Genomic DNA, 25,641 nt, shown 5'->3' with positions numbered 1-25,641 from the left:
GCCACCTCCTTAAGTACTCTGGGATGCAGTCCATCAGGCCCTGGGGATTTATCGGTCTTCAATCCCATCAATTTCCCCAACACAATTTCCCGACTAATAAAGATTTCCCTCAGTTCCTCCTCTTTAATAGACCCTCTGACCACTTTTATATCCGGAAGGTTGTTTGTGTCCTCCTTAGTGAATACTGAACCAAAGTACTTGTTCAATTGGTCTGCCATTTCTTTGTTCCCCGTTATGACTTCCCCTGATTCTGACTGCAGGGGACCTACGTTTGTTTTTACTAACCTCTTTCTCTTTACATACCTATAGAAACTTTTGCAATCCGCCTTAATGTTCCCTGCAAGCTTCTTCTCGTACTCCATTTTCCCTGCCCTAATCAAACCCTTTGTCCTCCTCTGCTGAGTTCTAAATTTCTCCCAGTCCTCAGGTTCGCTGCTATTTCTGGCCAATTTGTATGCCACTTCCTTGGCTTTAATACTATCCCTGATTTCCCTAGATAGCCACGGTTGAGCCACCTTCCCTTTTTTATTTTTACGCCAGACAGGAATGTACAATTGTTGTAATTCATCCATGCGTTCTCTAAATGTCTGCCATTGCCCATCCACAGTCAACCCCTTAAGTATCATTAGCCAATCTATCTTAGCCAATTCATGCCTCATACCTTCAAAGTTACCCTTCTTTAAGTTCTGGACCATGGTCTCTGAATTAACTGTTTCATTCTCCATCCTAATGCAGAATTCCACCATATTATGGTCACTCTTCCCCAAGGGGCCTCGCACAATGAGATTGCTAATTAATCCTCTCTCATTACACAACACCCAGTCTAAGATGGCCTCCCCCCTAGTTGGTTCCTCGACATATTGGTCTAGAAAACCATCCCTTATGCATTCCAGGAAATCCTCCTCCACCGTATTGCTTCCAGTTTGGCTAGCCCAATCTATGTGCATATTAAAGTCACCCATTATAACTGCTGCACCTTTATTGCATGCACTCCTAATTTCCTGTTTGATGCCCTCCCCAACATCACTACTACTGTTTGGAGGTCTGTACACAACTCCCACTAACGATTTTTGCCCTTTAGTGTTCTGCAGCTCCACCCATATAGATTCCACATCATCCAAGCTAATGTCTTTCCTAACTATTGCATTAATCTCCTCTTTAACCAGTAATGCTACCCCACCTCCTTTTCCTTTTATTCTATCCTTCCTGAATGTTGAATACCCCTGGATGTTGAGTTCCCAGCCCTGATCATCCTGGAGCCACGTCTCCGTAATCCCAATCACATCATATTTGTTAACATCTATTTGCACAATTAATTCATCCACCTTATTGCGGATACTCCTTGCATTAAGACACAAAGCCTTCAGGCTTGTTTTTTTAACACCCTTTGTCCTTTTAGAATTTTGCTGTACAGTGGCCCTTTTTGTTCTTTGCCTTGGGTTTCTCTGCCCTCCACTTTTCCTCATCTCCTTTCTGTCTTTTGCTTTTGCTTCCTTTTTGTCTCCCTCTGTCTCCCTGTATAGGTTCCCATCCCCCTGCAATATTAGTTTAACTCCTCCCCAACAGCACTAGCAAACACTCCCCCTAGGACATTGGTTCCGGACCTGCCCAGGTGCAGACCGTCCGGTTTGTACTGGTCCCACCTCCCCCAGAACCGGTTCCAATGCCCCAAGAATTTGAATCCCTCCCTGCTGCACCACTGCTCAAGCCATGTATTCATCTGCGCTATCCTGCGATTCCTACTCTGACTAGCACGTGGCACTGGTAGCAATCCCGAGATTACTACTTTTGAGGTCCTACTTTTTAATTTAGCTCCTAGCTCCTTAAATTCTTTTCGTAGGACCTCATCCCTTTTTTTACCTATGTCGTTGGTACCAATGTGCACCACGACAACTGGCTGTTCTCCCTCCCATTTCAGAATGTCCTGCACCCGCTCCGAGACATCCTTGACCCTTGCACCAGGGAGGCAACATACCATCCTGGAGTCTCGGTTGCGTCTGCAGAAACGCCTATCTATTCCCCTCACCATCGAATCCCCTATCACTATCGCGCTCCCACTCTTTTTCCTGCCCTCCTTTGCAGCAGAGCCACCTACGGTGCCATGAACTTGGCTGCTGCTGCCCTCCCCTGATGAGTCATCCTCCCCAACAGTACTCAAAGCAGTGTATCTGTTTTGCAGGGGGATGACCACAGGGGACTCCTGCACTATCTTTCTTGCACTGCTCTTCCTGTTGGTCTTCCATTCCATATCTGGCTGTGGACCCTTCTCCTGCGGTAAGACCAACTCACTACACGTGATACTCACGTCATTCTCAGCATCGTGGATGCTCCAGAGTGAATCCACCTTCAGCTCCAATTCTGCAACGCGGACCGTCAAGAGCTCGAGGCGGATACACTTCCCACACACGTAGTCGTCAGGGACACCGGAAGTGTCCCCGAGTTCCCACATGGTACAGGAGGAGCATATCACATGACTGAGCTCTCCTGCCATGTCTTAACCTTAGATACCCTTAAATTGGTAATAACAATGTTATAGTTCACTTACTGATATAAAAAATAAAAGAAAAGCTACTCACCCAACACCAGCCAATCACTTACCCCATTGGCTGTGACGTCACTTTTTGATTACTTTCTACTTCTATTTTGCTTTCTCTCCCGCTGTAGCTGCACCGGTATGCTTTTGACAGGTCGCTCCCCTCTCACCAACTGCCGCTGGCTCTCGATCTCCCGCTGGGCTTTTGACAGGTCGCTCCCCTCTCACCAACTGCCGCTGGCTCTCGATCTCCCGCTGGGCTTTTGACAGGTCGCTCCCCTCTCACCAACTGCCGCTGGCTCTCGATCTCCCGCTGGGCTTTTGACAGGTCGCTCCCCTCTCACCAACTGCCGCTGGCTCTCGATCTCCCGCTGGGCTTTTGACAGGTCGCTCCCCTCTCACCAACTGCCGCTGGCTCTCGATCTCCCGCTGGGCTTTTGACAGGTCGCTCCCCTCTCACCAACTGCCGCTGGCTCTCGATCTCCCGCTGGGCTTTTGACAGGTCGCTCCCCTCTCACCAACTGCCGCTGGCTCTCGATCTCCCGCTGGGCTTTTGACAGGTCGCTCCCCTCTCACCAACTGCCGCTGGCTCTCGATCTCCCGCTGGGCTTTTGACAGGTCGCTCCCCTCTCACCAACTGCCGCTGGCTCTCGATCTCCCGCTGGGCTTTTGACAGGTCGCTCCCCTCTCACCAACTGCCGCTGGCTCTCGATCTCCCGCTGGGCTTTTGACAGGTCGCTCCCCTCTCACCAACTGCCGCTGGCTCTCGATCTCCCGCTGGGCTTTTGACAGGTCGCTCCCCTCTCACCAATAATCAATAGGAGAGAGTCAAAAAAGGAACGCTATGCCACATCAGAGCTAACTGTGCAGGTGGAGCTGCTACTGGGGGTGATATAAATACCTACAATGAAACAAATGGGAGTTGGACCACTGCAAAAATGTGCCATAGAGGTGACTGTGAAAGAGAGCCATTAATTGAGGATGATGTGAATGAAAGTGTAAGGTCACGGAGGATGAGAAGGAACAACGAGCTGCCCTCATAGCCTTGCAGGATGTTGTTTGAGACTTTGACCGTTCTCAGCACTGTGGGTAAGCAGCAACCTGAGTGTGAAATCTCAATCAAAGAAAGGGGAAAGTGTCTTTTTGGCGCTATGATACATCGTAGGAACTTAGAAAAAGAAGGTTGGAATTCTAGTAGTGGTTGAAAGCATTGAGGGAATGAGAGAAGGTTTTTTGAGAGCTAGATCTTCATGGAATTTTGAAGGACAGGACTGGAGGACAGGGATGTGTTAGTTACGTCACTATGTGGAAATCGAGGAATCTGGGTAGTCAATATAACTCAAGAGTTGCCACTCGAGGGGGTCAAGCGACAAAGTGGTGTGCTTCGTGGATGAGGCTGTTTTAGTTAGAGCGATGGAAAAAAACTACGGTAAAAATTAAACTGCCACTGCGTGTATTTTATATATTTTATTTTTCACCGCTGTATTACAAAAGCATCTTTTATTAATGCAAGTGCTGAAATCAAGGGCACAAAATGTTATATAACCTTATATCTGGGCCAGTACTAAAGAACAGAAAAACATGGATCAAATCTATCTACCCAATAATTTTGTTACTGGTGCTTAGAATATATAACTGCATTTCTGAACTGAAAAGTTCCATAATTTTACCTATGAAGTAACATTGACAGCATGTTTATAAAATTATTCCCTCTCCTTCGATGTAATCACTTGTCGTGCTTTCTCCATTATAGGCTGACTGAACCATAACTTCTTACTTTGTTAGGTTGTGTCATATAGCTCATTGAACAATTATTATGGTGCAAAATTCATTGTGATGTGCAGCCCAGAAGTCTGTGTTATGAGCATTCACTGCACTTAGTGGGTTGCCTCTACCCAATCAAAAGCACTTTGAATTCCCTTTATACTTAGTTTCCAACTCCATGCCTAAAAAAATGCACTTTCTTCTGAGGAAAAATAACTTTTCATTTCCTTCAGTACAATTCTCCTTCAAATCTCAGGCCGATATGGGCTGATCTTCCTCAGCCAGTACTGCCTGGGAGCAATTTGTGAGGATCACACTGGAAATGCACTCAGCCAGGTCCCAGAACCTGAATTTTCTCTTGAGCCTAATTCAAATTAAGGATACATAACCTAGGCACACATGGGCACACTTAGGATTGCACCATGAATGGTTCCTGGGCCTTAAAGGCACCAATATAATTTAAGGGGCAAAGAGTTAAAGCCGCATGAGAGTGCCAGAAGGATTTTGTTTTATTGCAGATCTTGGCGCCGCATTATTATTTGGATGCCTTCTGATGAAAAATGTCAAGTTTTAGATTAATGTATGCGTGCCAGAAGCTGTGATTTGCATTTCGGTAGTCTTAACATTTACTTAAAGTTTCCATTTCTTCTAAGTGCATTTTTGCTGCTGCGTCATGGCTGAGGTGGCAGAAGCAGGAAGCAGTGGGCATCACTGACATGACCAGCATTTATTGTGAATCCACAGCATTGAGAATTTGTATCAAAATGCCCAAAGACAATTTGGACCCAAATTTGGCCCTCCGGTTTTTTCGGCGCACCTCTGAGCCCCCCTCAGAAGCAGCGGCAAAAAAAATCCATGCGATCATGGTTGATTCTTGGGCCATCTGTGGAGCTGGTATGGCGCAGAAGAAAGAGAGGAGGGCGGTGCTAGGTCCCGGCGCTGAAAACAGTGCTGGGACCTCTGCACATGCGCGCGAGAGTCTGCGCGCATATGCAGTAGCTCCTGGCAGGCCGTTTTGGCAAACGTGCGCTGCAGGCTGTGTGGGAGGTGTTGAAGCATGCCGTTCCTAGCTCTGGCCGAATGGGCTCCTTCATCGGCGGCCCGCTGCGTTCCCTAAGGTATGAGTTCTATTTTTTATTTGTTATTTACTGATTGATTTTGGTGCTTTAGGTGCAGGGTTCCTTCTATTTTTTAATTTTTAATTTATTGATTGCTTATTACTTTGGTCGATGCTTTAGGTGCAGAGTTCCATCTATTTTATTTGTTAATTAATTGCTTATTACTTTTTGTGCTTTGTTTGGTGCTTGGTGATGCTTTAAATGTCGTTACTTGCACCGATTCCTTAACTGTAAATAAAGTCTTTCTATACAGATAAAAGTGGACACATACGCTGCCCTAAATTAGTTTAGTACAACTTTTTTCTGGCCAAATTGGCATAGATGGTGTAAGTGGCTGGGAACGCCCCTTTTGAAAAAAAAACTGACCTAACAAAACACCTAACTAACTCACTTATACTGGCGCAAATTAAATGGCCATATTTGCAACTAAAAAGATACACCAGAAAAATCAAGTTACATCAAAAAAAACCAGTGCAACTCATGGGGAAATTTGGGCCCTTTATCTTAAAATTGCACTCAGTTTGGAAGTTATATCTATAAAAGTGACTTCACTTTTACAATGAATGTTACATAGAAAAAAAAAATTAACTGTACTTCCAACACTCTGTGGATTCATTGCTCTAAGCAAGCTGTAACTTTCAGGAAGATTGGTTTGGTAATAAGAGCCAAGAGAGTTTTAATGAAGTTTGAACAACTCAAAAAAGCACTGCCTTTATTTTCACTTAATTTTGAAAAACAAACTTAAGTTGGGAAAGAAACAATTTAATACATTCTCATCAGGTTTTTCTGGGGGAAAATTGCAATTACTTCATGCATTTACACTGTATTGCTCGGCTTGGCCACACCAACAGCAGGATTCACACTGGTTCAGATTGTAAAGCAAGAGAATCACCCTCATGTATGTGAAAAATTCTGTACTCTGCTTCCTCTCAAACATCAGCAATACTGTGAATTGCAAACAAAGATTGATATCAACAACAAGGTATGTGAGAGAGGAAAAGGCTTTCAAGAAAAATCCTTAATTAAGGTATTAAATGGAACAAACTATAAATGATGGGCAAATTTACTTGTGTTATTATGAAATAGTTGATTTTTTAAAGAATGTCTTGTTATGGACAATACAAATGTCATTTATAGAGAAAATAATAGTGCACGTGAGGACTGAGAATTTAAAAAAAATTATTTGGTCAGTTAATTTCCTTCTTTTTTTTATTCACAGGTCCTCTCTCAGGATTGCTTATTTTCCTGAGTATCTGCTGATTACTTTCCTCACTTTTGATTCATGTTCTCAATATCTCTTCAGTTCTCATTTCCTGCAAAGTTCACAGTTTCTGACTGCTATTAGCAATTGGAATGTTTACTTTTTCCATATATCAGTAAACATGGATGATGTTAGAGGTTTTCTGTCTACTTTCAGAATTCAACTCATTAATATTTTAATTGAGTGAAAAAAATCAAATTAGGAAAAGGAAAGACACTGCAGAGTGAGGTTGGCCCAAATTCTGGATTCATGCTGCAACTTCAGCATTGTTGTATAGCCACACTATTTGTAGTCTAAATGAAAGTAAAATTCAATCCTGCATCAGGGGAACAAAATGGATAGCAATGGATCGACTGCCCTTTATACACCCAGCCTAATTTTCCTTTCCATTGAAGTCAATACTCTCTATATGTCTCTGTATCCGATGGCTATTTATCATTTGAATATTTATATTTTTGAATTATTACCCAATCTCAGGTAGCAATTAGGTTATATTTAAAGGAATTATGCTTGCTTAAAAATCCAATTCATTTTTTTTTTTTTAATACATTAACTTAAATTAGGATAAGGAAAGATACTTTGTCTTCCTCATCTTAACATTTTTTCTGAAGAAACTCGACCTCCCCACTGTTGTGTTGAAGACTGTACACTGTAAGCTCAAACTGCTGTGACCTTGGTCTCTTTAATGTAACTCCAGAATGGGGAAGCAACATGGCACACTGCCTTTTATGCCTGCTTGCCCAGGGTGTGCAGGTGACCCTTGGGTCTCCAACAGGTGTGCCCCCTGGAGGCAAGTCTTACACATTAGTAAAGTTTAGATACATAACATCACTCCCCCCCACCCCCTGCAAAGTCTTAGATACAAGTTATTTACAAGTTGAGGCGATCTGGGGCTGTACGTTTCCGGGTTGATCGCCTGAGTTGAAGTCCTGGCATGGGTGAGTTGGTCGGATCATTGCTGCACTGCGGTGTAGCTGGTCTGATTGGACTGTCGGGTATGGTGGGTTCATCCTCATGGTTGACAGTGAGGTCGGTTGCTGGTTGGGTGTGCGTTGGTGGATCAATGATGGTAATGTCCTCTTCAAACTGTTCTTGGTTGTCAGTGAATCGCAGTTTGGTCTGATCCAAATGCTTTCTGCATATTTGTCCATTCAAAAGTTTGACAACAAACACTCTATTTCCCTCCTAGGCTAAAACAGTGCCAGCAAGCCATTTGGGACCATGACCGTAATGAAGAACAAACACAGGGTCATTAACCTCAATGTCACGCGATTCAGCCGCGTGATCATGGTACACGTTATGCTGGTGACGCCGGGTTTCTACATGATCATTGAGATCCGGGTGGACTAAGGAGAGCCTGGTTTTGAGTGCTCTCTTCATTAACAATTCTGCAGGGGGAAGACCAGTAAACGAATGGAGTCACGTCCGGTAGCTGAGCAGGACGCGATATAACCGGGTCTGCGGGGAACCATCCGTCACACATTTCAAGCTCTGCTTGATAGTTTGGACTGCCCGTTCCGCTTGACCATTGGATGCGGGCTTAAACGGGGCAGTCCTGACATGCTTGCTGCCATTGCGGGTCATGAACTCATTGAATTCCGAGCTGGTGAAACATAGTCCATTGTCACTAACAAGGACGTTGGGCAAACCATGGGTGGCGAACATGGCCCGGAGGCTTTCAATGGTGGCAGTGGATGTAGATGATGACATTATTACACATTCAATCCATTTAGAGTAAGCTTCCACTGCTACAAGGAACATCTTTCCAAGAAAGCGGATCGCAAAATCTATGTGGAGCCTGGACCATGGTTTGGAGGGCCATGACAACAGACTCAGTGAGGCCTCCCTTGGTGCACTGCTCACCTGTGAGCAAGTGTTACATTGTTGTACGCATGACTCCAATTCCGAGTCCGGACGGTCTGCACCTGGGCAGGACCGGAGCCAATGTCCGAGGGGGAGTGTTTGCTCGTGCTGTTGGGGAGGAGTTAAACTAACATGGCAGGGGGATGGGAACCTATGCAGGGAGACAGAGGGAAATAAAATGGAAGCAGAAGCAAAAGATAGAAAGGAGAATAGTAAAAGTGGAGGGCAGAGAAACCCAAGGCAAAAAACAAAAAGGGCCACATTACAGAAAGATTATAAAGGGGCAAAGTGTGTTAAAAAGACAAGCCTGAAGACTCTGTGCCTCAATGAGGTGGTCGAATTAACTGTGCAGATAGCAGTTAATGGATATGATGTAATTGGCATCACGGAGACATGGCTTCAGGGTGACCAAGGCTGGGAACTCAACATCCAGGGGTATTCAACATTTAGGAAGGATAGGCAGAAAGGAAAAGGAGGCGGGGTGGCGTTGCTGGTTGAAGAGGAAATTAATGCAATAGTGAGGAGGGACATTAGCCTGGATGATGTGGAATCGGTATGGGTGGAGCTGCGGAATACCAAAGGGCAGAAAAAGCTAGTGGGAGTTGTGTACAGACCACCAAACAGTAGTAGTGAGGTTGGGGACAGCATCAAACAAGAAATAAGGGATGTGTGCAATAAAGGTACAGCAGTTATCATGGGAGACTTTAATCAACATATACATTGGGCTAACCAAACTGGTAGCAATGCGGTGGAGGAGGATTTCCTGGAGTGTATTTGGGATGGTTTTCTAAACCAATATGTCGAGGAACCAACTAGAGAGCTGGCCATCCTAGACTGGGTGATGTGTAATGAGAAGGGCGAATTAGCAATCTTGTTGTGTAAGGCCCCTTGGGGAAGAATGATCATAATATGGTAGAATTCTTTATTAAGATGGAGAGTGGCACAATTATTTCGGAAACTAGGGTCCTGAACTTAAGGAAAGGTAACTTTGACGGTATGTGGCCTGAATTAGCAAGAATAGACTGGTAAAGGATTCTTAAAGGGTTGACGGTGAATAAACAATGGCAAACATTTAAAGATCACATGGATGAACTTCAGCAATTGTACATCCCTGTCTGGAATAAAAATAAAACGGGGAAGGTGGCTCAACCGTGGCTAACAAGAGAAATTAAGGATAGTGTTAAAACCAAGGAAGAGGCAAATAAATTGTCTAGCAAAAGCAATAAACCTGAGGACTGGGAGAAATTTAGAATTCAAAAGAGGAGGACTAGGGGTTTAATTAAGAGGGGGAAAATAGAGTACAAGAGGAACATAAAAACTGACGACAAAAGCTTCTATAAATATGTGAAGAGAAAAAGATTAGTGAAGACAAACATAGGTCCCTTGCAGTCAGATTCAGGTGAACTTATAATGGGGAACAAAAAAATGGCAGACTAATTGAACAAATATTTTGGTTCTGTCTTCACGAGGGAAGACACAAATAACCTTCCGAATATACTAGGGGACTGTGGGTCTAATGACAAGGAGGAAATGAAGGATATCCTTATTAGACGGGAAATTGTGTTAGGGAAATTGATGGGATTGAAGGCCGATAAATCCCCAGGGCCTGATAGTCTGCATCCCAGAGTACTTAAGGAAGTGGCCCTAGAAATAGTGGCTGCATTGGTGATCATTTTCCAACAATCTATCGATACTGGATCAGTTCCTATGGACTGGAGGGTAGCTAATGTAACACCACTTTTTAAAAAAGGAGGGAGAGAGAAAATGGGTAATTATTGACCAGTTAGCCTGACATCAGTAGTGGGGAAAATGTTGGAATCAATCATTAAGGATTAAATAGCAGCGCATTTGAAAAGCAGTGACAGGATTGGTCCAAGTCAGCATTGATTTATGAAAGAGAAATCATGCGTGACGAATCTTCTGGAATTTTTTGAGGATGTAACTAGCAGAGTGGACAAGGGAGAACCAGTGGATGTGGTGTATTTGGACTTTCAAAAGGCTTTTGATACGGTCCCGCACAAGAGATTCGTGTGCAAAATCAAAGCGCATGGTATTGGGGGTAATGTACTGATCTGGATAGAGAACTGGTTGGCAGACAGGAAGCAGAGAGTCGGGATAAACGGCTCATTTTCAGAATGGCAGGCAGTGACTAGTGGAGCGCCGCAGGGCTCAGTGCTGGGACCCCAGCTATTTACAATATACATTAACGAATTAGATGAAGGAATTGAATGTAATATCTCCAATTTTCAGATGACACTAAACTGGGTGGCGGTGTGAACTATGAGGAGGATGCTAAGAGGCTGCAGGGTGACTTGGACAGGTTAGGTGAGTGGGCAAATGCACGGCAGATGCAGCATAATGTGGATAAATGAGAGGTTATCCATTTTGGGGGCAAAAACACGAAGGCAGAATATTATCTGAATGGCGGCAGATTAGGAAAAGGGGAGGTGCAACGAGACTTGGGTGTCATGGTTCATCAGTCATTGAAAGTTGGCATGCAGGTACAGCAGGCGGTGAAGAAGGCTAATGATATGTTGGCCTTCAGAGCTAGGGGATTTGAGTATCGGAGCAGGGAGTTCTTCCTGCAGTTGTGCAGGGCCTTAGTGAGGCCTCACCTGGAATATCGTGTTAAGTTTTGGTCTCCTAAACTGAGGAAGGATGTTTTTGCCATTGAAGGAGTGCAGCGAAGGTTCACCAGACTAATTCCAGGGATGGCTGGACTGTCATATTAGGAGAGACTGGATCAACTGGGCCTTTATTCACTGGAGTTTAGAAGGATGAGAGGGGATCTTATAGAAACGTATAAGATTCTGACGGGACTGGACAGGTTAGATGCGGGAAGAATGTTCCTGATGTTGGGGAAGTCCAGAACCAGGGGACATAGTCTTAGGATAAGGGGTAGGCCATTTCGGACTGAGATGAGGAGAAACTTCTTCACTCAGAGAGTTGTTAACATGTGGAATTCCCTGCTGCAGAGAGTTGTTGATGCCAGTTCATTGGATATATTCAGGAGGGAGTTAGATTTGGCCCTTACGGCTAAGGGGACCAAGGGGTATGGAGAGAAAGCAGGAAAGGGGTACTGAGGGAGTGATCAGCCATGAACTTACTGAATGGCGGTGCAGGCTTGAAGGGCCGAATGGCCTATTCCTGCACCTATTTTCTATGTTTCTATGTTTCAATGCCGGGCCACCAAATGTGCGACCTGGCAGTAGCCTTCATCATGACTATGCCTGGGTGGGTACTGTGTAGGTCGCATATAAATGTTTCCCTGCCTTTTTTTGGCAAAACCACGCGATTCCCCCATAGGAGACAATCCGAATGGATGGACATTTCATCCTTGCGTCAGTAAAACGGCTTAATTTCATCTTGCATTTCCCCGGGAACAACCGACCAGCTCCCATTAAGGACATAGCTTTTTACTAGTCATAGCACAGGGTCCTGGATACTCCAGGTCCTGATCTGGCGAACCGTGACGGATGACCACTCGCTATCAAAAACATCTATTACAAGAAGCAAGCCTGCGGGTTGTGCCATTTCCACCCCAGTGGTGAGCAACGGTAGCCGACCGAGGGCATCAACACAGTTCTCAGTGCCTGGTCTGTGGCGTATTACACAGTCATAGGTAGATAATATTAGTGCCCATCTTTGGATACGGGATGAAGCATTGGTGTTAATACCTTTGCTTTCTGAGAACAGCGAAATGAGCGGTTTGTGGTCGGTTCGAGCTCGAACTGGAGTCCAAATAGTCATTGGTGCATTTTCTCAACCCCGTATACACATGCTAATGCTTCTTTCTCAACCATACTGTAGGCTCTTTCAGCCTTAGATAAACTTCTGGACGTATATGCAACCGGTTGCAGTTTGCCTGACACATTGGCTTGCTGTAACACACAACCGACCCTGTACGAAGATACATCACAAGCTAGTACACGTTTACACGGGTCAGACAAAAGAAGTAACTTGTTAGAACGTAGCAGGTTTCTGGCCTTATTAAAGACTGTCTCTTGAGATTTACCCCAAACCCAGTCGTCACCCTTGCGTAGCAATAAATGCAAAGGTTCCAGCAAAGTGCTCAATCCTGGTAGAAAGTTACAAAAATAGTTAAAGAGTCCCAGGAACGAACACAGCTCTGTCACATTTGTGGTCTGGGTGCATTCTTGATGGCCTCCGTCTTGGAGTCCATAGGTCTGATGCTGTCCGCTGCAATCTTTCTCGGCAAAAATTCGACCTCTGGCGCCAGGAAAACACACTTGGAGTTTTTCAGCCTAAGTCCCACTCTGTCCAGTCGCTTTAGAACTTCTTCCAGGTTATGCAAGTGTTCGGTGGTGTTGCGACCAGTGATCAGGATGTCGTCTTGAAACACCATGGTGCACGGAACCGATTTCAGCAGAATCTCCATGTTCCTCTGGAAGATGGCCGCAGCCGAGCGAATCCCAAAAGGGCATCTGTGATATATGTTGTGCATGTTGATGCACGTCAGTTTTATTGAAGGTTCAGCCAGCTCATGTGTCGGTAAGCAGAGGTTAGATACAGCTTGGTGAACGACTTTCCCCTTGCTCGTGTTGCGAACAGGTCATCCGGCTTTGGGGAGTGGGTACTGGTCCTGTAACGAGATTCGGTTGATCGTTACCTTGTCGTCCCCGCAGATTCTGACTGTCCCATCACTTTTCAACACTGGAACAATTGGATTGGCCCACTTATTGAACTCGACTGGTGCTATGATTCTCTCTCTTTGAAGTCTGTCCAGCTCGATCTCAACTTTCTCTCGCATCATATATGGATCCGCTCGGGCCTTGTGCTGAACAGGCCGTGCATCAGGGACTAGATGGATCTGCATTTTGGCACCTGTGAAGTTCCCTATGCCTGGCTCAAATAACAACAGGAATTTGTTTAGCACTTGGGCACACGAGGTGTCATCCACCGAAGACAGTGCTTTGATGTCGTCCCAGTTCCATCAGATCTTTCCTAGCCAGCCTCTGCCGAACAGCGTTGGACCATCACTTGGTATAATCCATAGTGATAAATCATGCACAGTTCCATTGTACAATACCTTCACTGCCACACTGCAATGATTGGTATGAGCTCTTTGGTGTAAGTGTGCAGCTTTATGTGAATTGGGCTTAGTTTTGGCCTTTGTGCCTTGTTGCCGCACAGTTTCTCAAAAGAATTCTGGCTCATAATTGACTGACTCACCCCCATGTCCAATTCAATGGAAACTGGAATGCCGTTTAATTTGACTATCAACATTATCGGAGGGCTTTTGGTGGTGAAGGTGTGTACCCCATACACTTCCTCATCAGCCTCGGGTTGAGTTGCCTCTCTTACTCGTTCAGTATGATCCGCGCCGGATTGGTCATCTTTTGCCCACTCTGCCACGTGGTGAGTCGCAGTACATTTGCACATTTGTTGGAGGTGCCCCATTGTTCCATAGCCCTTGCACACGTAGTGCTTGAATCGACATTGATGGGCTCTATGATTGCCCCTGCAGCGCCAGTATGGTGTTAATGGATTCGCATTCACGCCTCACAGCGGACTCTGAGTCATCCTCGGTCTGGCCTCTGCAGGCATGTAGGCCCTGCCATGTACAGTTCTGCCTGCTGAAGGCGCTATTTTATGCACAGTGTTTGCCGGTGAGCTTCCATGCTGCAAAGATATCTGTTTATTGTGATCGTTTGTGGACATGAAATCCTGGGCTATCATGATGGCCTTGCTCAGATCTGGGGATTCGGCAGACAGCAATTTGCGAAGAATGACCTCGTGGCCGATTCCAAGCCTGAAAAAGTCTCGCAACATTTCCCCCAAAAATCCAGCAAATTTGCATGGTCCCGCAAGGCGTCTTAGGTCGGCGACATAGTTCGCCACGTTCTGGCCTTCGGAGCGATGGTGCGTGGACCATTTCCCATATCTCGGGAGCTTCTTATCAACAAAGGCAGATATTGATGTGGAGATTCAGCATCGCCTCCGGTGCGCCAGTGCAGCCTTCGGCCATCCGAGGAAAAGAGTGTTTGAAGACCAGGCCCTCAAATCTACCACCAAGCTCATGGTCGACAGAGCTGTAGTAATACCAGCCCTCCTGAGGCATGGACGATGTATAGAAGGCACCTCAAGTTGCTGGAGATATATCACCAACGATGTCTCTGCAAGATCCTGCAAATCCCCTGGGAGGACAGGTGCACCAACATTAGTGTCCTTAACCAGGCTAACATCTCCAGTATTGAAGCACTGACCACACTCGATCAGCTTCGCTGGGCAAGCCACATAGTTCGCATGCCAGATACGAGAATCCCTAAGCAAATGCTTTATGCGGAGCTCCTTCATGGTAAACAAGCCAAAGGAGGACCGCGGAAACATTATAATGACACCCTCAAAGCCTCCCTGGTAAAGTGCGACATCACCACTGACACCTGGGAGTCCCTGACCGAAGACCGCCTGAGGTTGAGAAAGTATATCCAGGAAGGCGTTGAGCTCTTTGAGTCTCAACGCAAAGAGCATGAAGAGGCCAAGCGCAGGCAGCGGAAGGAGCACACGGCAAACCAGCCCCACCGGCCCCTTCCCTCAACGAATGTCTGTCCCACCTGTAACAGGGTCTGTCGCTCTCGTATCGGACTGTTCAGCCATCAAAGAACTCACTTTGAGAGTGGAAGCAAGTCCTCCTCGATTCTGAGGGACTGGCTATGATGATGATGAAAAGCGATACCTGGCCATTAAGATGCTCTCCTTCAGCTTGAGGTGTTCCCAAACCAGCGTGCACAACTCTGCATATGTCTTGTCCATTGGTTTCATTGGTGCTAGCAGATTTTTGACGAGGCCATATATCGTGGACCCACAAATGGTGAGGAGAATGCCCTGCACTTGACCGCAATATCTTCCGTATCCAGCTCGTTGGCCACGAAGTACCGGTCAAGACGCTCAACGAAGGTTTCCCAATCATCACCCTCAACAAATCTCTCAAGAATACCAACGGCAGCCATAACCGCGTGAAAGTTCGTGATCTGTTACTCATCGCCAATTGTTGTGTTCAGTATAACTCCACAAGACTGTGCACTGTAAGCTTAAACTGTTGTGACCTTGGTCTCTTTAATATAACTCCAGAGTAGGGAAGCAGCATGGTAGACTGCCTTTTGTACCTGCTTGCCCGGGGTGTGCAGGTGACCCTTTGGTCTCCAACTGGTGCGCCCCCTGGTGGCAAGTCTTACAAACTAGTAAATTTTACATACATAACACCTACCAGCTCTCCTGAGTCCTCCAGACTATTTATTCAACATCTACTCATGGATGTGCATCAACAACTTCTGATTTTACATAGCCATCATCTTTTAACACTACCACAAACTCCCTAGCATCACAGACACTCCATTCACCACCTCACCAGTTGCAGTCTCAGACTGACTGTTCACAACCTCAGCATCCTATTGAACCCTGAGCTGAGATTCCAACTCTCATATCTTCTCCTCACAAAGACCGTCTACTTTCACCTCTATAGCATCACTTGCCTCTGCCCCTACCCCAGTTCATCTGTTGCTTAAATACTTACCCGTGCCTTTTTAATCTTCAGATTCAACTATTGCAATGCCTCCCATCCTCCATTCTCTGTGAACTTCAACTCATACTATTCTCTGCTGCTCATATCTTATTCTATAACCCATGGCCTCTTTTCTCACTGACTAATATTGATCCTGGTCTCCTGATGACACAAATTTAAAATTATCCCCCATGCGTTTAAATCTCTCAATGACCTCACTTTTTCTCAATTCTAATTTCCTTCATCGCTAAAACCTCCAATGAACTCTCCATTCCTCTGACCCTGCCCTCAGCCCCCCATCCTTTGCCCCATTGTTGGCAGCTGTGCGTTTAAATTTCCCTCAACCCCAATGGCTCCCCATCTCTCTCTCCTCCTTGAAGCCAAGCTTCAGATCACCCCGTTTAATACCTCGTTCATCTCAACAGCCTTTTATTTAATTGTACCTTTGTGAGATACCTTTTTCTTTAACAAAATCTTGCATTTATAAACCTTTTAATAAAGATATATATATGTTCAGGCTAAATATAAACAGAACTACATTTCAAATATCTCATCACACTTTCATGAAGTTATCAATAATGTATTTTTCTTCAGCCCACCAAACCTATTACGTTAGAGCTTAATTCAAATGACAAATATATTCAGTAACCTACTTCATTTATATTATAATTCATACATTGCACTATTTTAATGAGCTAATAAGCTATATTTTGAGGATGCAACCTTATTTAACTGACTATCTTCACACTTGTTGATAATTGTTCAAATAACACAGCTTTCAAAAAGGAATTGGATAAGGACCTGAAGGGAAAAAAAATGCAGGGCTACAGGGAAAGGGCGGGGGAGTGGGACTAGCTGAAGTGCTCTTGCAGAGAGCTGGCATGGCCTCGACGGGCCAAATTGCGTCCTTCTGTGTTGTAACCATTCTATGATTCATGGGAGAGGGGAGGTGGAAGGAAGAAATATTGTGGTTGCTTGGTGTAGAAAAATTGTAATGTTCTTTTGAATGTTTTTACAATGTTGCTGCAAACAGCAAGGAGAGAAATTCTCTTCCACTCTTGTTACAAAGTCAGGTAACACATAAATCAATGGTGGCAGCTCCTATTTATGGGGCTCAGCTCCGTTATTTGGGCAAAAATTTGGCAGATGGAGTATAATGTGGCAAAGTGTGAGGTTATCCACTTTGGCAGAAAAATAAAAAAGCAAATTATTATTTAAATGAAGAACAATTACAAAATGCTGCAGTACAGAGGGACTTGGTGGTCCTTGTGTATAAAACACAAAAAGTTAGTATGCAGGTACAGCAAGTAATCAGGAAGGCAAATAGAATGTTGGCCTTTAATGCAGGGGGGATAGAGTATAAAAGCAGAGCAGTCCTGCTACAACTGTACAGGATATTGGCGAGGCCACACCTGGAGTACTGCGTGCAGTTTTGGTCACCTTAGTTAAGTAGGGATATACTTGCATTGGAGGCAGTTCAGAGAAGGTTCACTCAGTTGATTCCTGAGATGAAGGAGTTGTACTCATTGCAGTTCAGAAGAATGAGAGGTGATCTTAATGAGACATATAAGGTAATGAGGGGGCTCGACAAGGTAGATGAAGAGAGGATGTTTCCACTCATGGGAGAATCTAGAAGTGGGGAGCATAGTTTTAGAATAAGTGGTCACCCATTTAAAACTGAGAGGAGGAGGAATATCTTCTCTCTGAGGATAAATCTGTGGAATTCTCTGCCCCAGAGAGCTGTGGAGGCTTGGTCATTGAATATATTTTAGAGCGATAAGGGAGTAAAGTGTTATGGGGAGCAGGCAGGGAAGTGGAGCTGGCCCATGATCAGATCAGCCATGATCTTATTAAATGGCGGAGCAGGCTCGAGGGGCCAAATGGCCTATTCCTGCTCCTATTTCTTATGTTCTTATGTTCTTATCAACAGTCTACCAAAGGAAGGGTGAAGATGGAAATTTGCAACAAAAAAACAATGCTTTGAAAACGCAGGTCTACAAATAACAAAATGCAAGCTCTGCATTAAAGTTCACCTGTTTCCAACAAAATTTCAGAAGACCATGGGCTAGAAACTCGACTTTTTTTGCATGCCTAACGCCCACTTAACACCCATTTTATCGCTGAAATGACGCATTATGCCCAGATATCGTCCATTTAGCCACAAAATGGAAACTGACAGGCATTTTTCAGAAACTTATCGCCGAGCGTTACTTTCTCCATGTACTTAACACCAGGAAAAACTAATACCGCCCACCCACTTTTTTGGGACGGAATCATCAGAATGGGTGAAATCAACGCCCATAATATTGCCCAGCGTTAATTTCCACACTGATTTAATGGCGAGATTCAATACTGCCCGGCCACTATTTTTTTGTCGTAAAAAGTAAATTTGGCAAAACTGGTGGCCATGAGATCGCCCAGCGTCACTTTCACCGCCTCACACATATATCACTCACCCAAAGAACCCCCCCAGAAAAAGTGGAACTCACCGGAACTAATCACAGCATTATGGACACCATGTTCTACATCACATGTCACATCCTTTAAAAGGCTGCTGTGCTACAACTTCGGGGGAGTTCGGATGTACTCTGGAGGTCGTTGGAGTTGATGTGAACATCTCTACAAACATCTTGTTCAAAGTGTGACCGATTGGAATTTAATAGGTATCTTCGTCGGGACATTCATTGTTTATGAGCAATCGGTGGAAAACAGAGAGCTACTGCAATGGGGCATGTCCTTTCTCATCCTCTCTTGATGACCAGTTACATGCAGCAGATTTGAGATCGCCAAAGGTATGCTCCACAGCATTATGCGCCCAATGTAAGACATGCCAGACTGATGAGGAGGACCAGACGTTAATCCCCCCAAGTACAGGGAGAAGCAGTCTTACCTCAACTTGCCTGACACGACCTGTCTTCGGAGACTGTTTCCCCAAAGAGGGTATCATTGAGGTATGCCAACTGATAAGGGCAGATCTGCAGCCTGCCAGCACCATCAGTACTGCACTGTCTGTCAAGGTCAAAGTCACCACGGCACTTTTGTTCTACGCCTCGGGTTCTTTTCAGGCCGCAGCTGGTGACATTTGCGGACTTTTTCAGCATGCCACACATTGCTGCATTAGACAGGTCACTGAAACCCTGTACGCACGCAAGAGGGACTTGATCAGTTTCCTTATGACCAGGGAGGCACAGAGTGAGAGGGCTCGAGGATTCTCCAGAATTGCTAACTTCCCCAAGGTACAGGGAGCAATAGACTGTACGCACCTTGCGATGCGGGCACCTTTTCAGGATGCAGAGGTTTTCAGGAACCACAAGGGATTCCACTCCCTGAATGTGAAATTCATTGTCGACAACCAGCAAATTATACTGCCAGTGAATGCTCAATTTCCGGGCAGCATCCATGATGCTCACATCCTGCGTGAGAGCACTGTATCTGACTTGTTTAACAATGAGCCACAAGGTCAATGCTGGATGCTTGGTGACAAAGGATATGCCCTCGCCACCTGGCTGATGACCCCTCTGCATGATACCCACACCAAAGCCGAGAGACGATAAAACGAGAGCCACAGAGCCACTGGCAATATCGTGGAGAAAACCATTGGAGTGCTTAAGCAGTGCTTTAGATGCCTGGACCACTCAGGAGGTGAGCTCCAATTCCACCCTGAGCAGGTAGCTCAATTCATGCTGGTGTGCTCCATGCTGCACAGCTTGATTATCAGGAGGTGACAAGAATTGTGTGATGAATCTGACACTCACCAGTGCACCTCACCAGAGAGAGGAAGAGAAGGACGAGTAGGCGGATGCTGACATCGGTCCAGACAATCAGGCTGATGCTGAAGCCATGCCCCCATCCCCCTTTAGACCGCATGAAAGGGCCCATGTTGGCATAATAGCTGCAAGAGCCTTACGTCAGGGGCTCTTCAATGAGCACTTTGCCTGAAAGAATGTTCGTGTTATTTACAAGGCTGACACACTGCTGGGCGTGCAGGTGATACTTCAATGGTGGGCATCACCTTGGTGACAGTTAAAGTTTAAGTTGATTGAAGTTAAGTGTCATTATACCCTTTGATGTTAAGGAATTACCAACGTGTAATGGTGCAGCTATCTGAGCCAATGCGCAACAAGGTTTTGTTAAATAAAAAGTATTTAAACTGAACATTTGTCTGAAATCATCAGTATTTCCGTAAAAAACAACCCTTGCCGCCCCCCACCCCGCCCACCCCCCGCCCCCCCGCTTCTCATCCCCATCTCTACCCCTTCCCCTCCTGACTCCAAGCCGTCTGGCCGAGGAGCTCCTCAGGTGATGCTTCATTGTTGTGGGGGTGGGGGAGGGATTGCGGGGGTGACGGCCAAAACGCTGCTTGGAAGGATACGGGAGAGGACGGTCCCGAGGTGGGAATGTACTCTGAGCCAGAAGCAAGATGTTGCTGCTGGCTCGTATGTGTGGTTGGCAATGCGTGTGCGGGACCTTGTGGTCCAGTGCCGTGCTCCGGGACCACTGGGAGCCCTCTGCCACCAGTGTTCCTGGCTACCAGCTCCAGGGCCTCCAACATCCCTTCCATGTTATATCTTATTTGTTGGACAAAAACTTGGTGCCAACTATGTTCTTGGTGCTTAGTAGGCTTTTTGCTGCTGGTGAATCTCCCTCGTGCCTCCCACAACAGCCAAACAAGCACACACCACCCCCAGACGCGCCTTCAGTCCCTCTGAGCTCCCACTCTCTCTGTCTTCTCTTCTGCGCATGTCATTATGACCCTTGACCTCCTGAATCGCGGGAAACGAGCGTTGCCATGCCGTTACGAAAGACGGCGACACTTTACAGCAGAAGGGTCAGCGAGATTTAACGCTACCACCCATTTCAGATCGCTCGTGGTAATGCCCACTTTTAAAATGGAGATTAGGTGCTTTGAGAATGGGCGAGAAGCCGGAGATCTGAAAACCCGTTTTTACCGCCCACACCCGGAAATAACGCCCATTTTTGGGCGCGAAGCGCAAAAGTGGAAAATCTAGCCCATGGGATTAGTTCTGTATGATTTCCAGTTATAGGTCTGGCAGGTATTGTGATTATGTCAAAATGTTATGAGTTAGATTTGCTGTCATGTTGGCTGTGATCAAACAGCAAAATGCCATGATTTTATCATTCACCATGTTTTCCTCAGACCTACGTTGTTGAGATCTTATAAGAGACTTGGAGTAAAATCTCAATACCTTTTTAGAGATGCAATACTTGTTTCAATTCATTTGTTTCCCCATAGCTGACAGTAATGCAGGGTGCACTGTGCTCCTCAATCATATGTAAACAGTAATTGTTCATCAGTGACATACATGCCAAAACTAACATTAAAATTCATGTCAAAATTAACATTAAAATGTCATTTTTAATGCAGCACTCAAACAATGGGGTTTAAAATGGCGTTGCCAATGGTGTAAGCATGCATTTCTTACTTTCTCCTCTCCTCTCCCCTCACCACAACCCTACCCTTATCCCTTTTTCCTTCCAGATGCCCAAAAACTGCAACCTGCCCAAGCTGTGGCGAAATAGCAAGAAGATAAAGACACACTGTCACACAGAAAAGAGCCTCAGTCACCCTTACAACCAAAGGCAATATGGTCCTTGCCCTGCTCTGAGGTTGGAGTTGCAGCTGCACCAGATGGCAAATTTCAGTGACAACCTCATTTGTGAAGTGCAGACATGTCAAGCTTTGGTCATGGCTGAAGTTCAGGTCGGAGAATCGCTCCCCAAACACCCTCTGCAGATATGGCCTTCTGCCCCGCCATCCTCTTCTAGCACCTTGTCTTGCTCTGCGTGGCCTCTCTTGATTCTCTAAGTCATGCTCAATGCCAAAAAGAAAGTCTAACAGTCCACCCATGTCTGGGAGCAACTGATGTGTGTAGAAGCCTTTAAGTCAGCCAAAAAGTACTTCTGCACCTGCCACACCACCCCCTGTATACTATTAAAACTTTAACCAATCATAGAAAGAACCCAGAGCTCGTAGAATTGCAGCAACAGCCAGAAGAAATAAACCTGCAACTAACCTGTAAGCAGTTGATGATCCCTTTAAAAAAGGGCTAGTGGGGGGTTCCTTCCTGATGCTTAACATCATATTCAGCTGTGCGAGGTTAAGAGAGAGTGCAGGCTGGAGCGTGGATGTCCAAAATGGCAGCACTGGTATTAAATCTGCATGCTGATTAACGGCATGCCTTGCATGCTGCCAGCGGACGTTAGGTGTGCGTGTGCTAACCCCTTTACCAATATTGCTTCTAGTGCACTTTGCATAGAGCTTTGCGCGCAAGCCTCGGACCCCATTTTAGAATTTTAAGAGGCCTCATAGCATCCAAGACCGGTGCTATCAAGCCCAATTTTACCCCCAATAACTTTCTGCATAAACCTACTAGATCCATTAATTAGCTGCATAATATATGCACATTAAACATGGTTTTCAGTTAAAATTAACCAAGTAGTATACAGAGAACTTTACTGTATACAAAGGACTCTTCATCCATCAAAAATAGCACGATTGTTAACTTATTCTTATTCATCAGTATCATGATGACCATGTTGATTTGTCCTGATTATTTTGTACAACAGCCAAGCTCCTAGTTTATATTTAATACACATATAAAAGTTCATAGAAATTAATGTCACTAATGTCCTAACCCGCCTGCAGGAAATTGTATAGATTGTAAGTAAATAAACTTACCCCATGGCTGGATCAAGGGCAATTCCTTTGGGATTGTGTAGCTCTAGATCTAGTAGAGTGATGCAAGTATCACCATTTTGATTGCATACAAATATTCGGTCACTGACATCATCCACAAAGTAATAGTTTCCAGTAAGCCAGTCTAAAACCATTTGTTCCACATCTGCCAAAGCAAAAGTAACGCATCAGATCAAAAACACACAGGACAATTTAGTAGTTGGTTGACTGCTGTGCAAGCAAGCTCGTATATCCTTTCATGACTGCAAATTTATTTTAGTATCTTGGTTTGATCTTCAGGTAACTGTGCTAAATAATTTCTTATATAATTCTGTAATCCTCTCCATCAGGAATGTACAGCTTTGATCTTTGTTCATTATTCAGTATTCAAGCGATGAAGACACATAGGTTCAAATGGTAATAAAAATTATTAAAGGACCTAATATCCCATTTCTGCAAACACTGTCCTGTAAATTCTTTTTCAGTTAACACTGAATATTCAGCAGCTCAATTTTAAAATCTACAAGGGCTTTCTTGCACTTGTCAGTACATTAACCTTTCGTTCTTTCAGAATAATGCAAGACTCACTAGAATCAGTGAAGTCAGAGTGCCTCTTTATTATAGTAAGGCCACCCTTTCTTCTGCCTTTTCTTTGTCTACCAAGTTGGTTGCGTGACATTGTTCAGTTTTATTCCAAGAAATGTTTTTGTTTAGCAAAATGGCAAGTCTATCAACTCTCTTGTATTTGGCAGGAGGCTTAAATAGGAGATCACTATCTTTGGCCATCAGCTGAGGATTTCAATTTATTGTGCATGTAGTGTGTTGATAATTCCCAGAATGGTTCTTGCCTTGTGTGAGAAGAAACAAGAGATCACTATGGAAACAAAACTGTTCCAGCATTTACACTGATAGGGAAGGATTTGTATTAAAACAATAAGCACTGTAATGGACTTTCTTTACCTCTCTGAATGTTGGATTAGTCCAACTCTAAAACTACTCCCCAAGGAAAGAAAGCATATGAAGATACTCACAAACTGCCTAGCCAGGCAAAAGAAAATTACAGAATATGGAAGAAAAATTAAAGAGAGAAAAATAAGAGAAAGGCAAAGAAAACAGGATAAGAAAGAGGAGCGCACTTGAACATGTGACAGAAACATTCTGCAACTTTAGTAATATTATGGTTTTATTGTGGGCAGATACTTTAGATATATGGTCAAAATGAAACATCTGACATTTGCCCAAAGTTAATACATTGGCCAAACAGCACCGATTCCTTATGTATTTTCAACAGACATCAGCTGCATGTGACTTTTAGGGCCAAAATTTTGTCGCGCCGCGTTGGGGATGCTAAATGTAAAAAGATTGACGATTTAGTGCCCGGTGAGATGGCCTGCAAAATTGTGGGAAATTGAGCAGTTTTCCCTGAGAAATAAAGCGAGGCGGTAATGGCTTCAGTGGGGCACTGCAGGGGTGCTATTACTGGGGCTACATCCAATTTCACCTGACTTTCATTCACTGATTATGAGGTTGCTGTTCATTCCAGTTCTTAAAGGGGATGTCATTTCAGGCATCAGCTGGTCAATCTCATCTTTTGTTCACTTGACAGCTGCAAGGAAGGTGTGCGATGGCTGCTGCAAGGCGTTCTGCTAGGAGCACTCAATTCAGCAACCTGGCATTAGAGACATCGGTGGGGGCAAGGTACTCTTCCCTCCATCTGGGAGATGGCCTTCTCCACAGTTTTTTGGGCCATTTAGGCAGAGGTGGCTAAGGAGATGTTGGGCAGTACAGTGGTGGATAGAACCCTCACCCAGTGTCGCAAGAAATTCAAAGACCTCACTCGTATATATTTCCACACCTCTTACAAAGCAGCCTCTGAGCCCCTGTCTGTGCACACTCTGCAAATCAGCACTTAACCCAACAGTCAACCAATAAACATCTGTGCCTACTCACACTCACAGCCTCATTTCAAGCCTTGCCTACATTCCCAGCTATTTAACCGTGGCAGGCATATCTTCCACATACATAAATGGACTGTTACTCATACAGCTTCCTTTATTTTGCAGGCCAAGATAGCACACAATAGGATGCAGCAGCAGCAGACTGGAGTGGGGGGATGGGGGGGGGGGGAGCGGTGGAAGCTGAACTGCATGAGCTTTCCGACCTGGAGGAGCGAGAACTGGGGCTCATTGGCCCGCAGGTGGTGGATCCCGTGGCTGACGGAGACGTCGAGCCCGCTGGGGGCACCAATGGTATGCTAATCCCCTCATCTCATCCCACTTCTCCCTTAAACCAGAAGGCCTTATCACTTCCCACCTCCTCATTCTGTCTGTGTTCCTTGCTCCATTACTGCCCCATGCCCTCACCTCAACATGACTCTTGTGCCATTTATGCTTTCGGATAACAAACCAGCAGATGAGCAGCCTGTGCCTGAGACCTCCCCCCCCACTCCACCCAAACCAGTGATGAGCAAGAAGAACAGGGGAGGAGGATGAGGAGGGGGTAGTGGAGGAGGAGCCAAGCACTGCGAGACTGCTTCTCTCACCCGCAGACATCAGTTCAGATACTGGCACTATGTGGGACACGAGTATTTAGGACACGAGTATGCACTGGGTGATGAACTGAGGCCTAGTGGGCTGCAGCATGGTAATAGGGTACCTCGAGAGCCAGCTCCCCGGAGGGAGTGTTCACAAACGAGATCTGCTGCTCAGGACTCAGATGAGGACCTCAATGGGGAGGCATTCACGCAAAGGGTGATGGCCATGCACTCCAACATGATAGGTGCAATGGCAAGGGTGCCCAAGAGCCTGTTGCAAGTGGTAAGGAGCGGGAAGGAGTTGGCTTCCTGCATTGTAGGCAATTCTTCACACACCTTGGAGCCCATCA

The 25,641-nt window shown here is 45.3% G+C and overlaps 1 protein-coding gene across 1 annotated transcript in view; it reads right to left on the bottom strand.

The window, feature by feature from the left end:
• The window catches only part of LOC139253819 (low-density lipoprotein receptor-related protein 1-like), a 2,398,725-nt gene that overhangs the window by 1,604,623 nt on the left and 768,461 nt on the right, over positions 1 to 25,641 (bottom strand). Inside the window, exon 8 of the mRNA XM_070873585.1 lies at positions 22,762 to 22,924. Within this exon, the coding sequence (XP_070729686.1) occupies positions 22,762 to 22,924 (163 nt within the window). The remainder of the gene's footprint in view (positions 1 to 22,761; positions 22,925 to 25,641) is intronic.

This window comes from Pristiophorus japonicus, chromosome 3, assembly GCF_044704955.1.
Source record: "Pristiophorus japonicus isolate sPriJap1 chromosome 3, sPriJap1.hap1, whole genome shotgun sequence".
In the NCBI taxonomy this organism is placed as follows: Eukaryota; Metazoa; Chordata; class Chondrichthyes; family Pristiophoridae; genus Pristiophorus; species Pristiophorus japonicus.
This window is presented reverse-complemented; position numbering and strand designations above follow the sequence as displayed.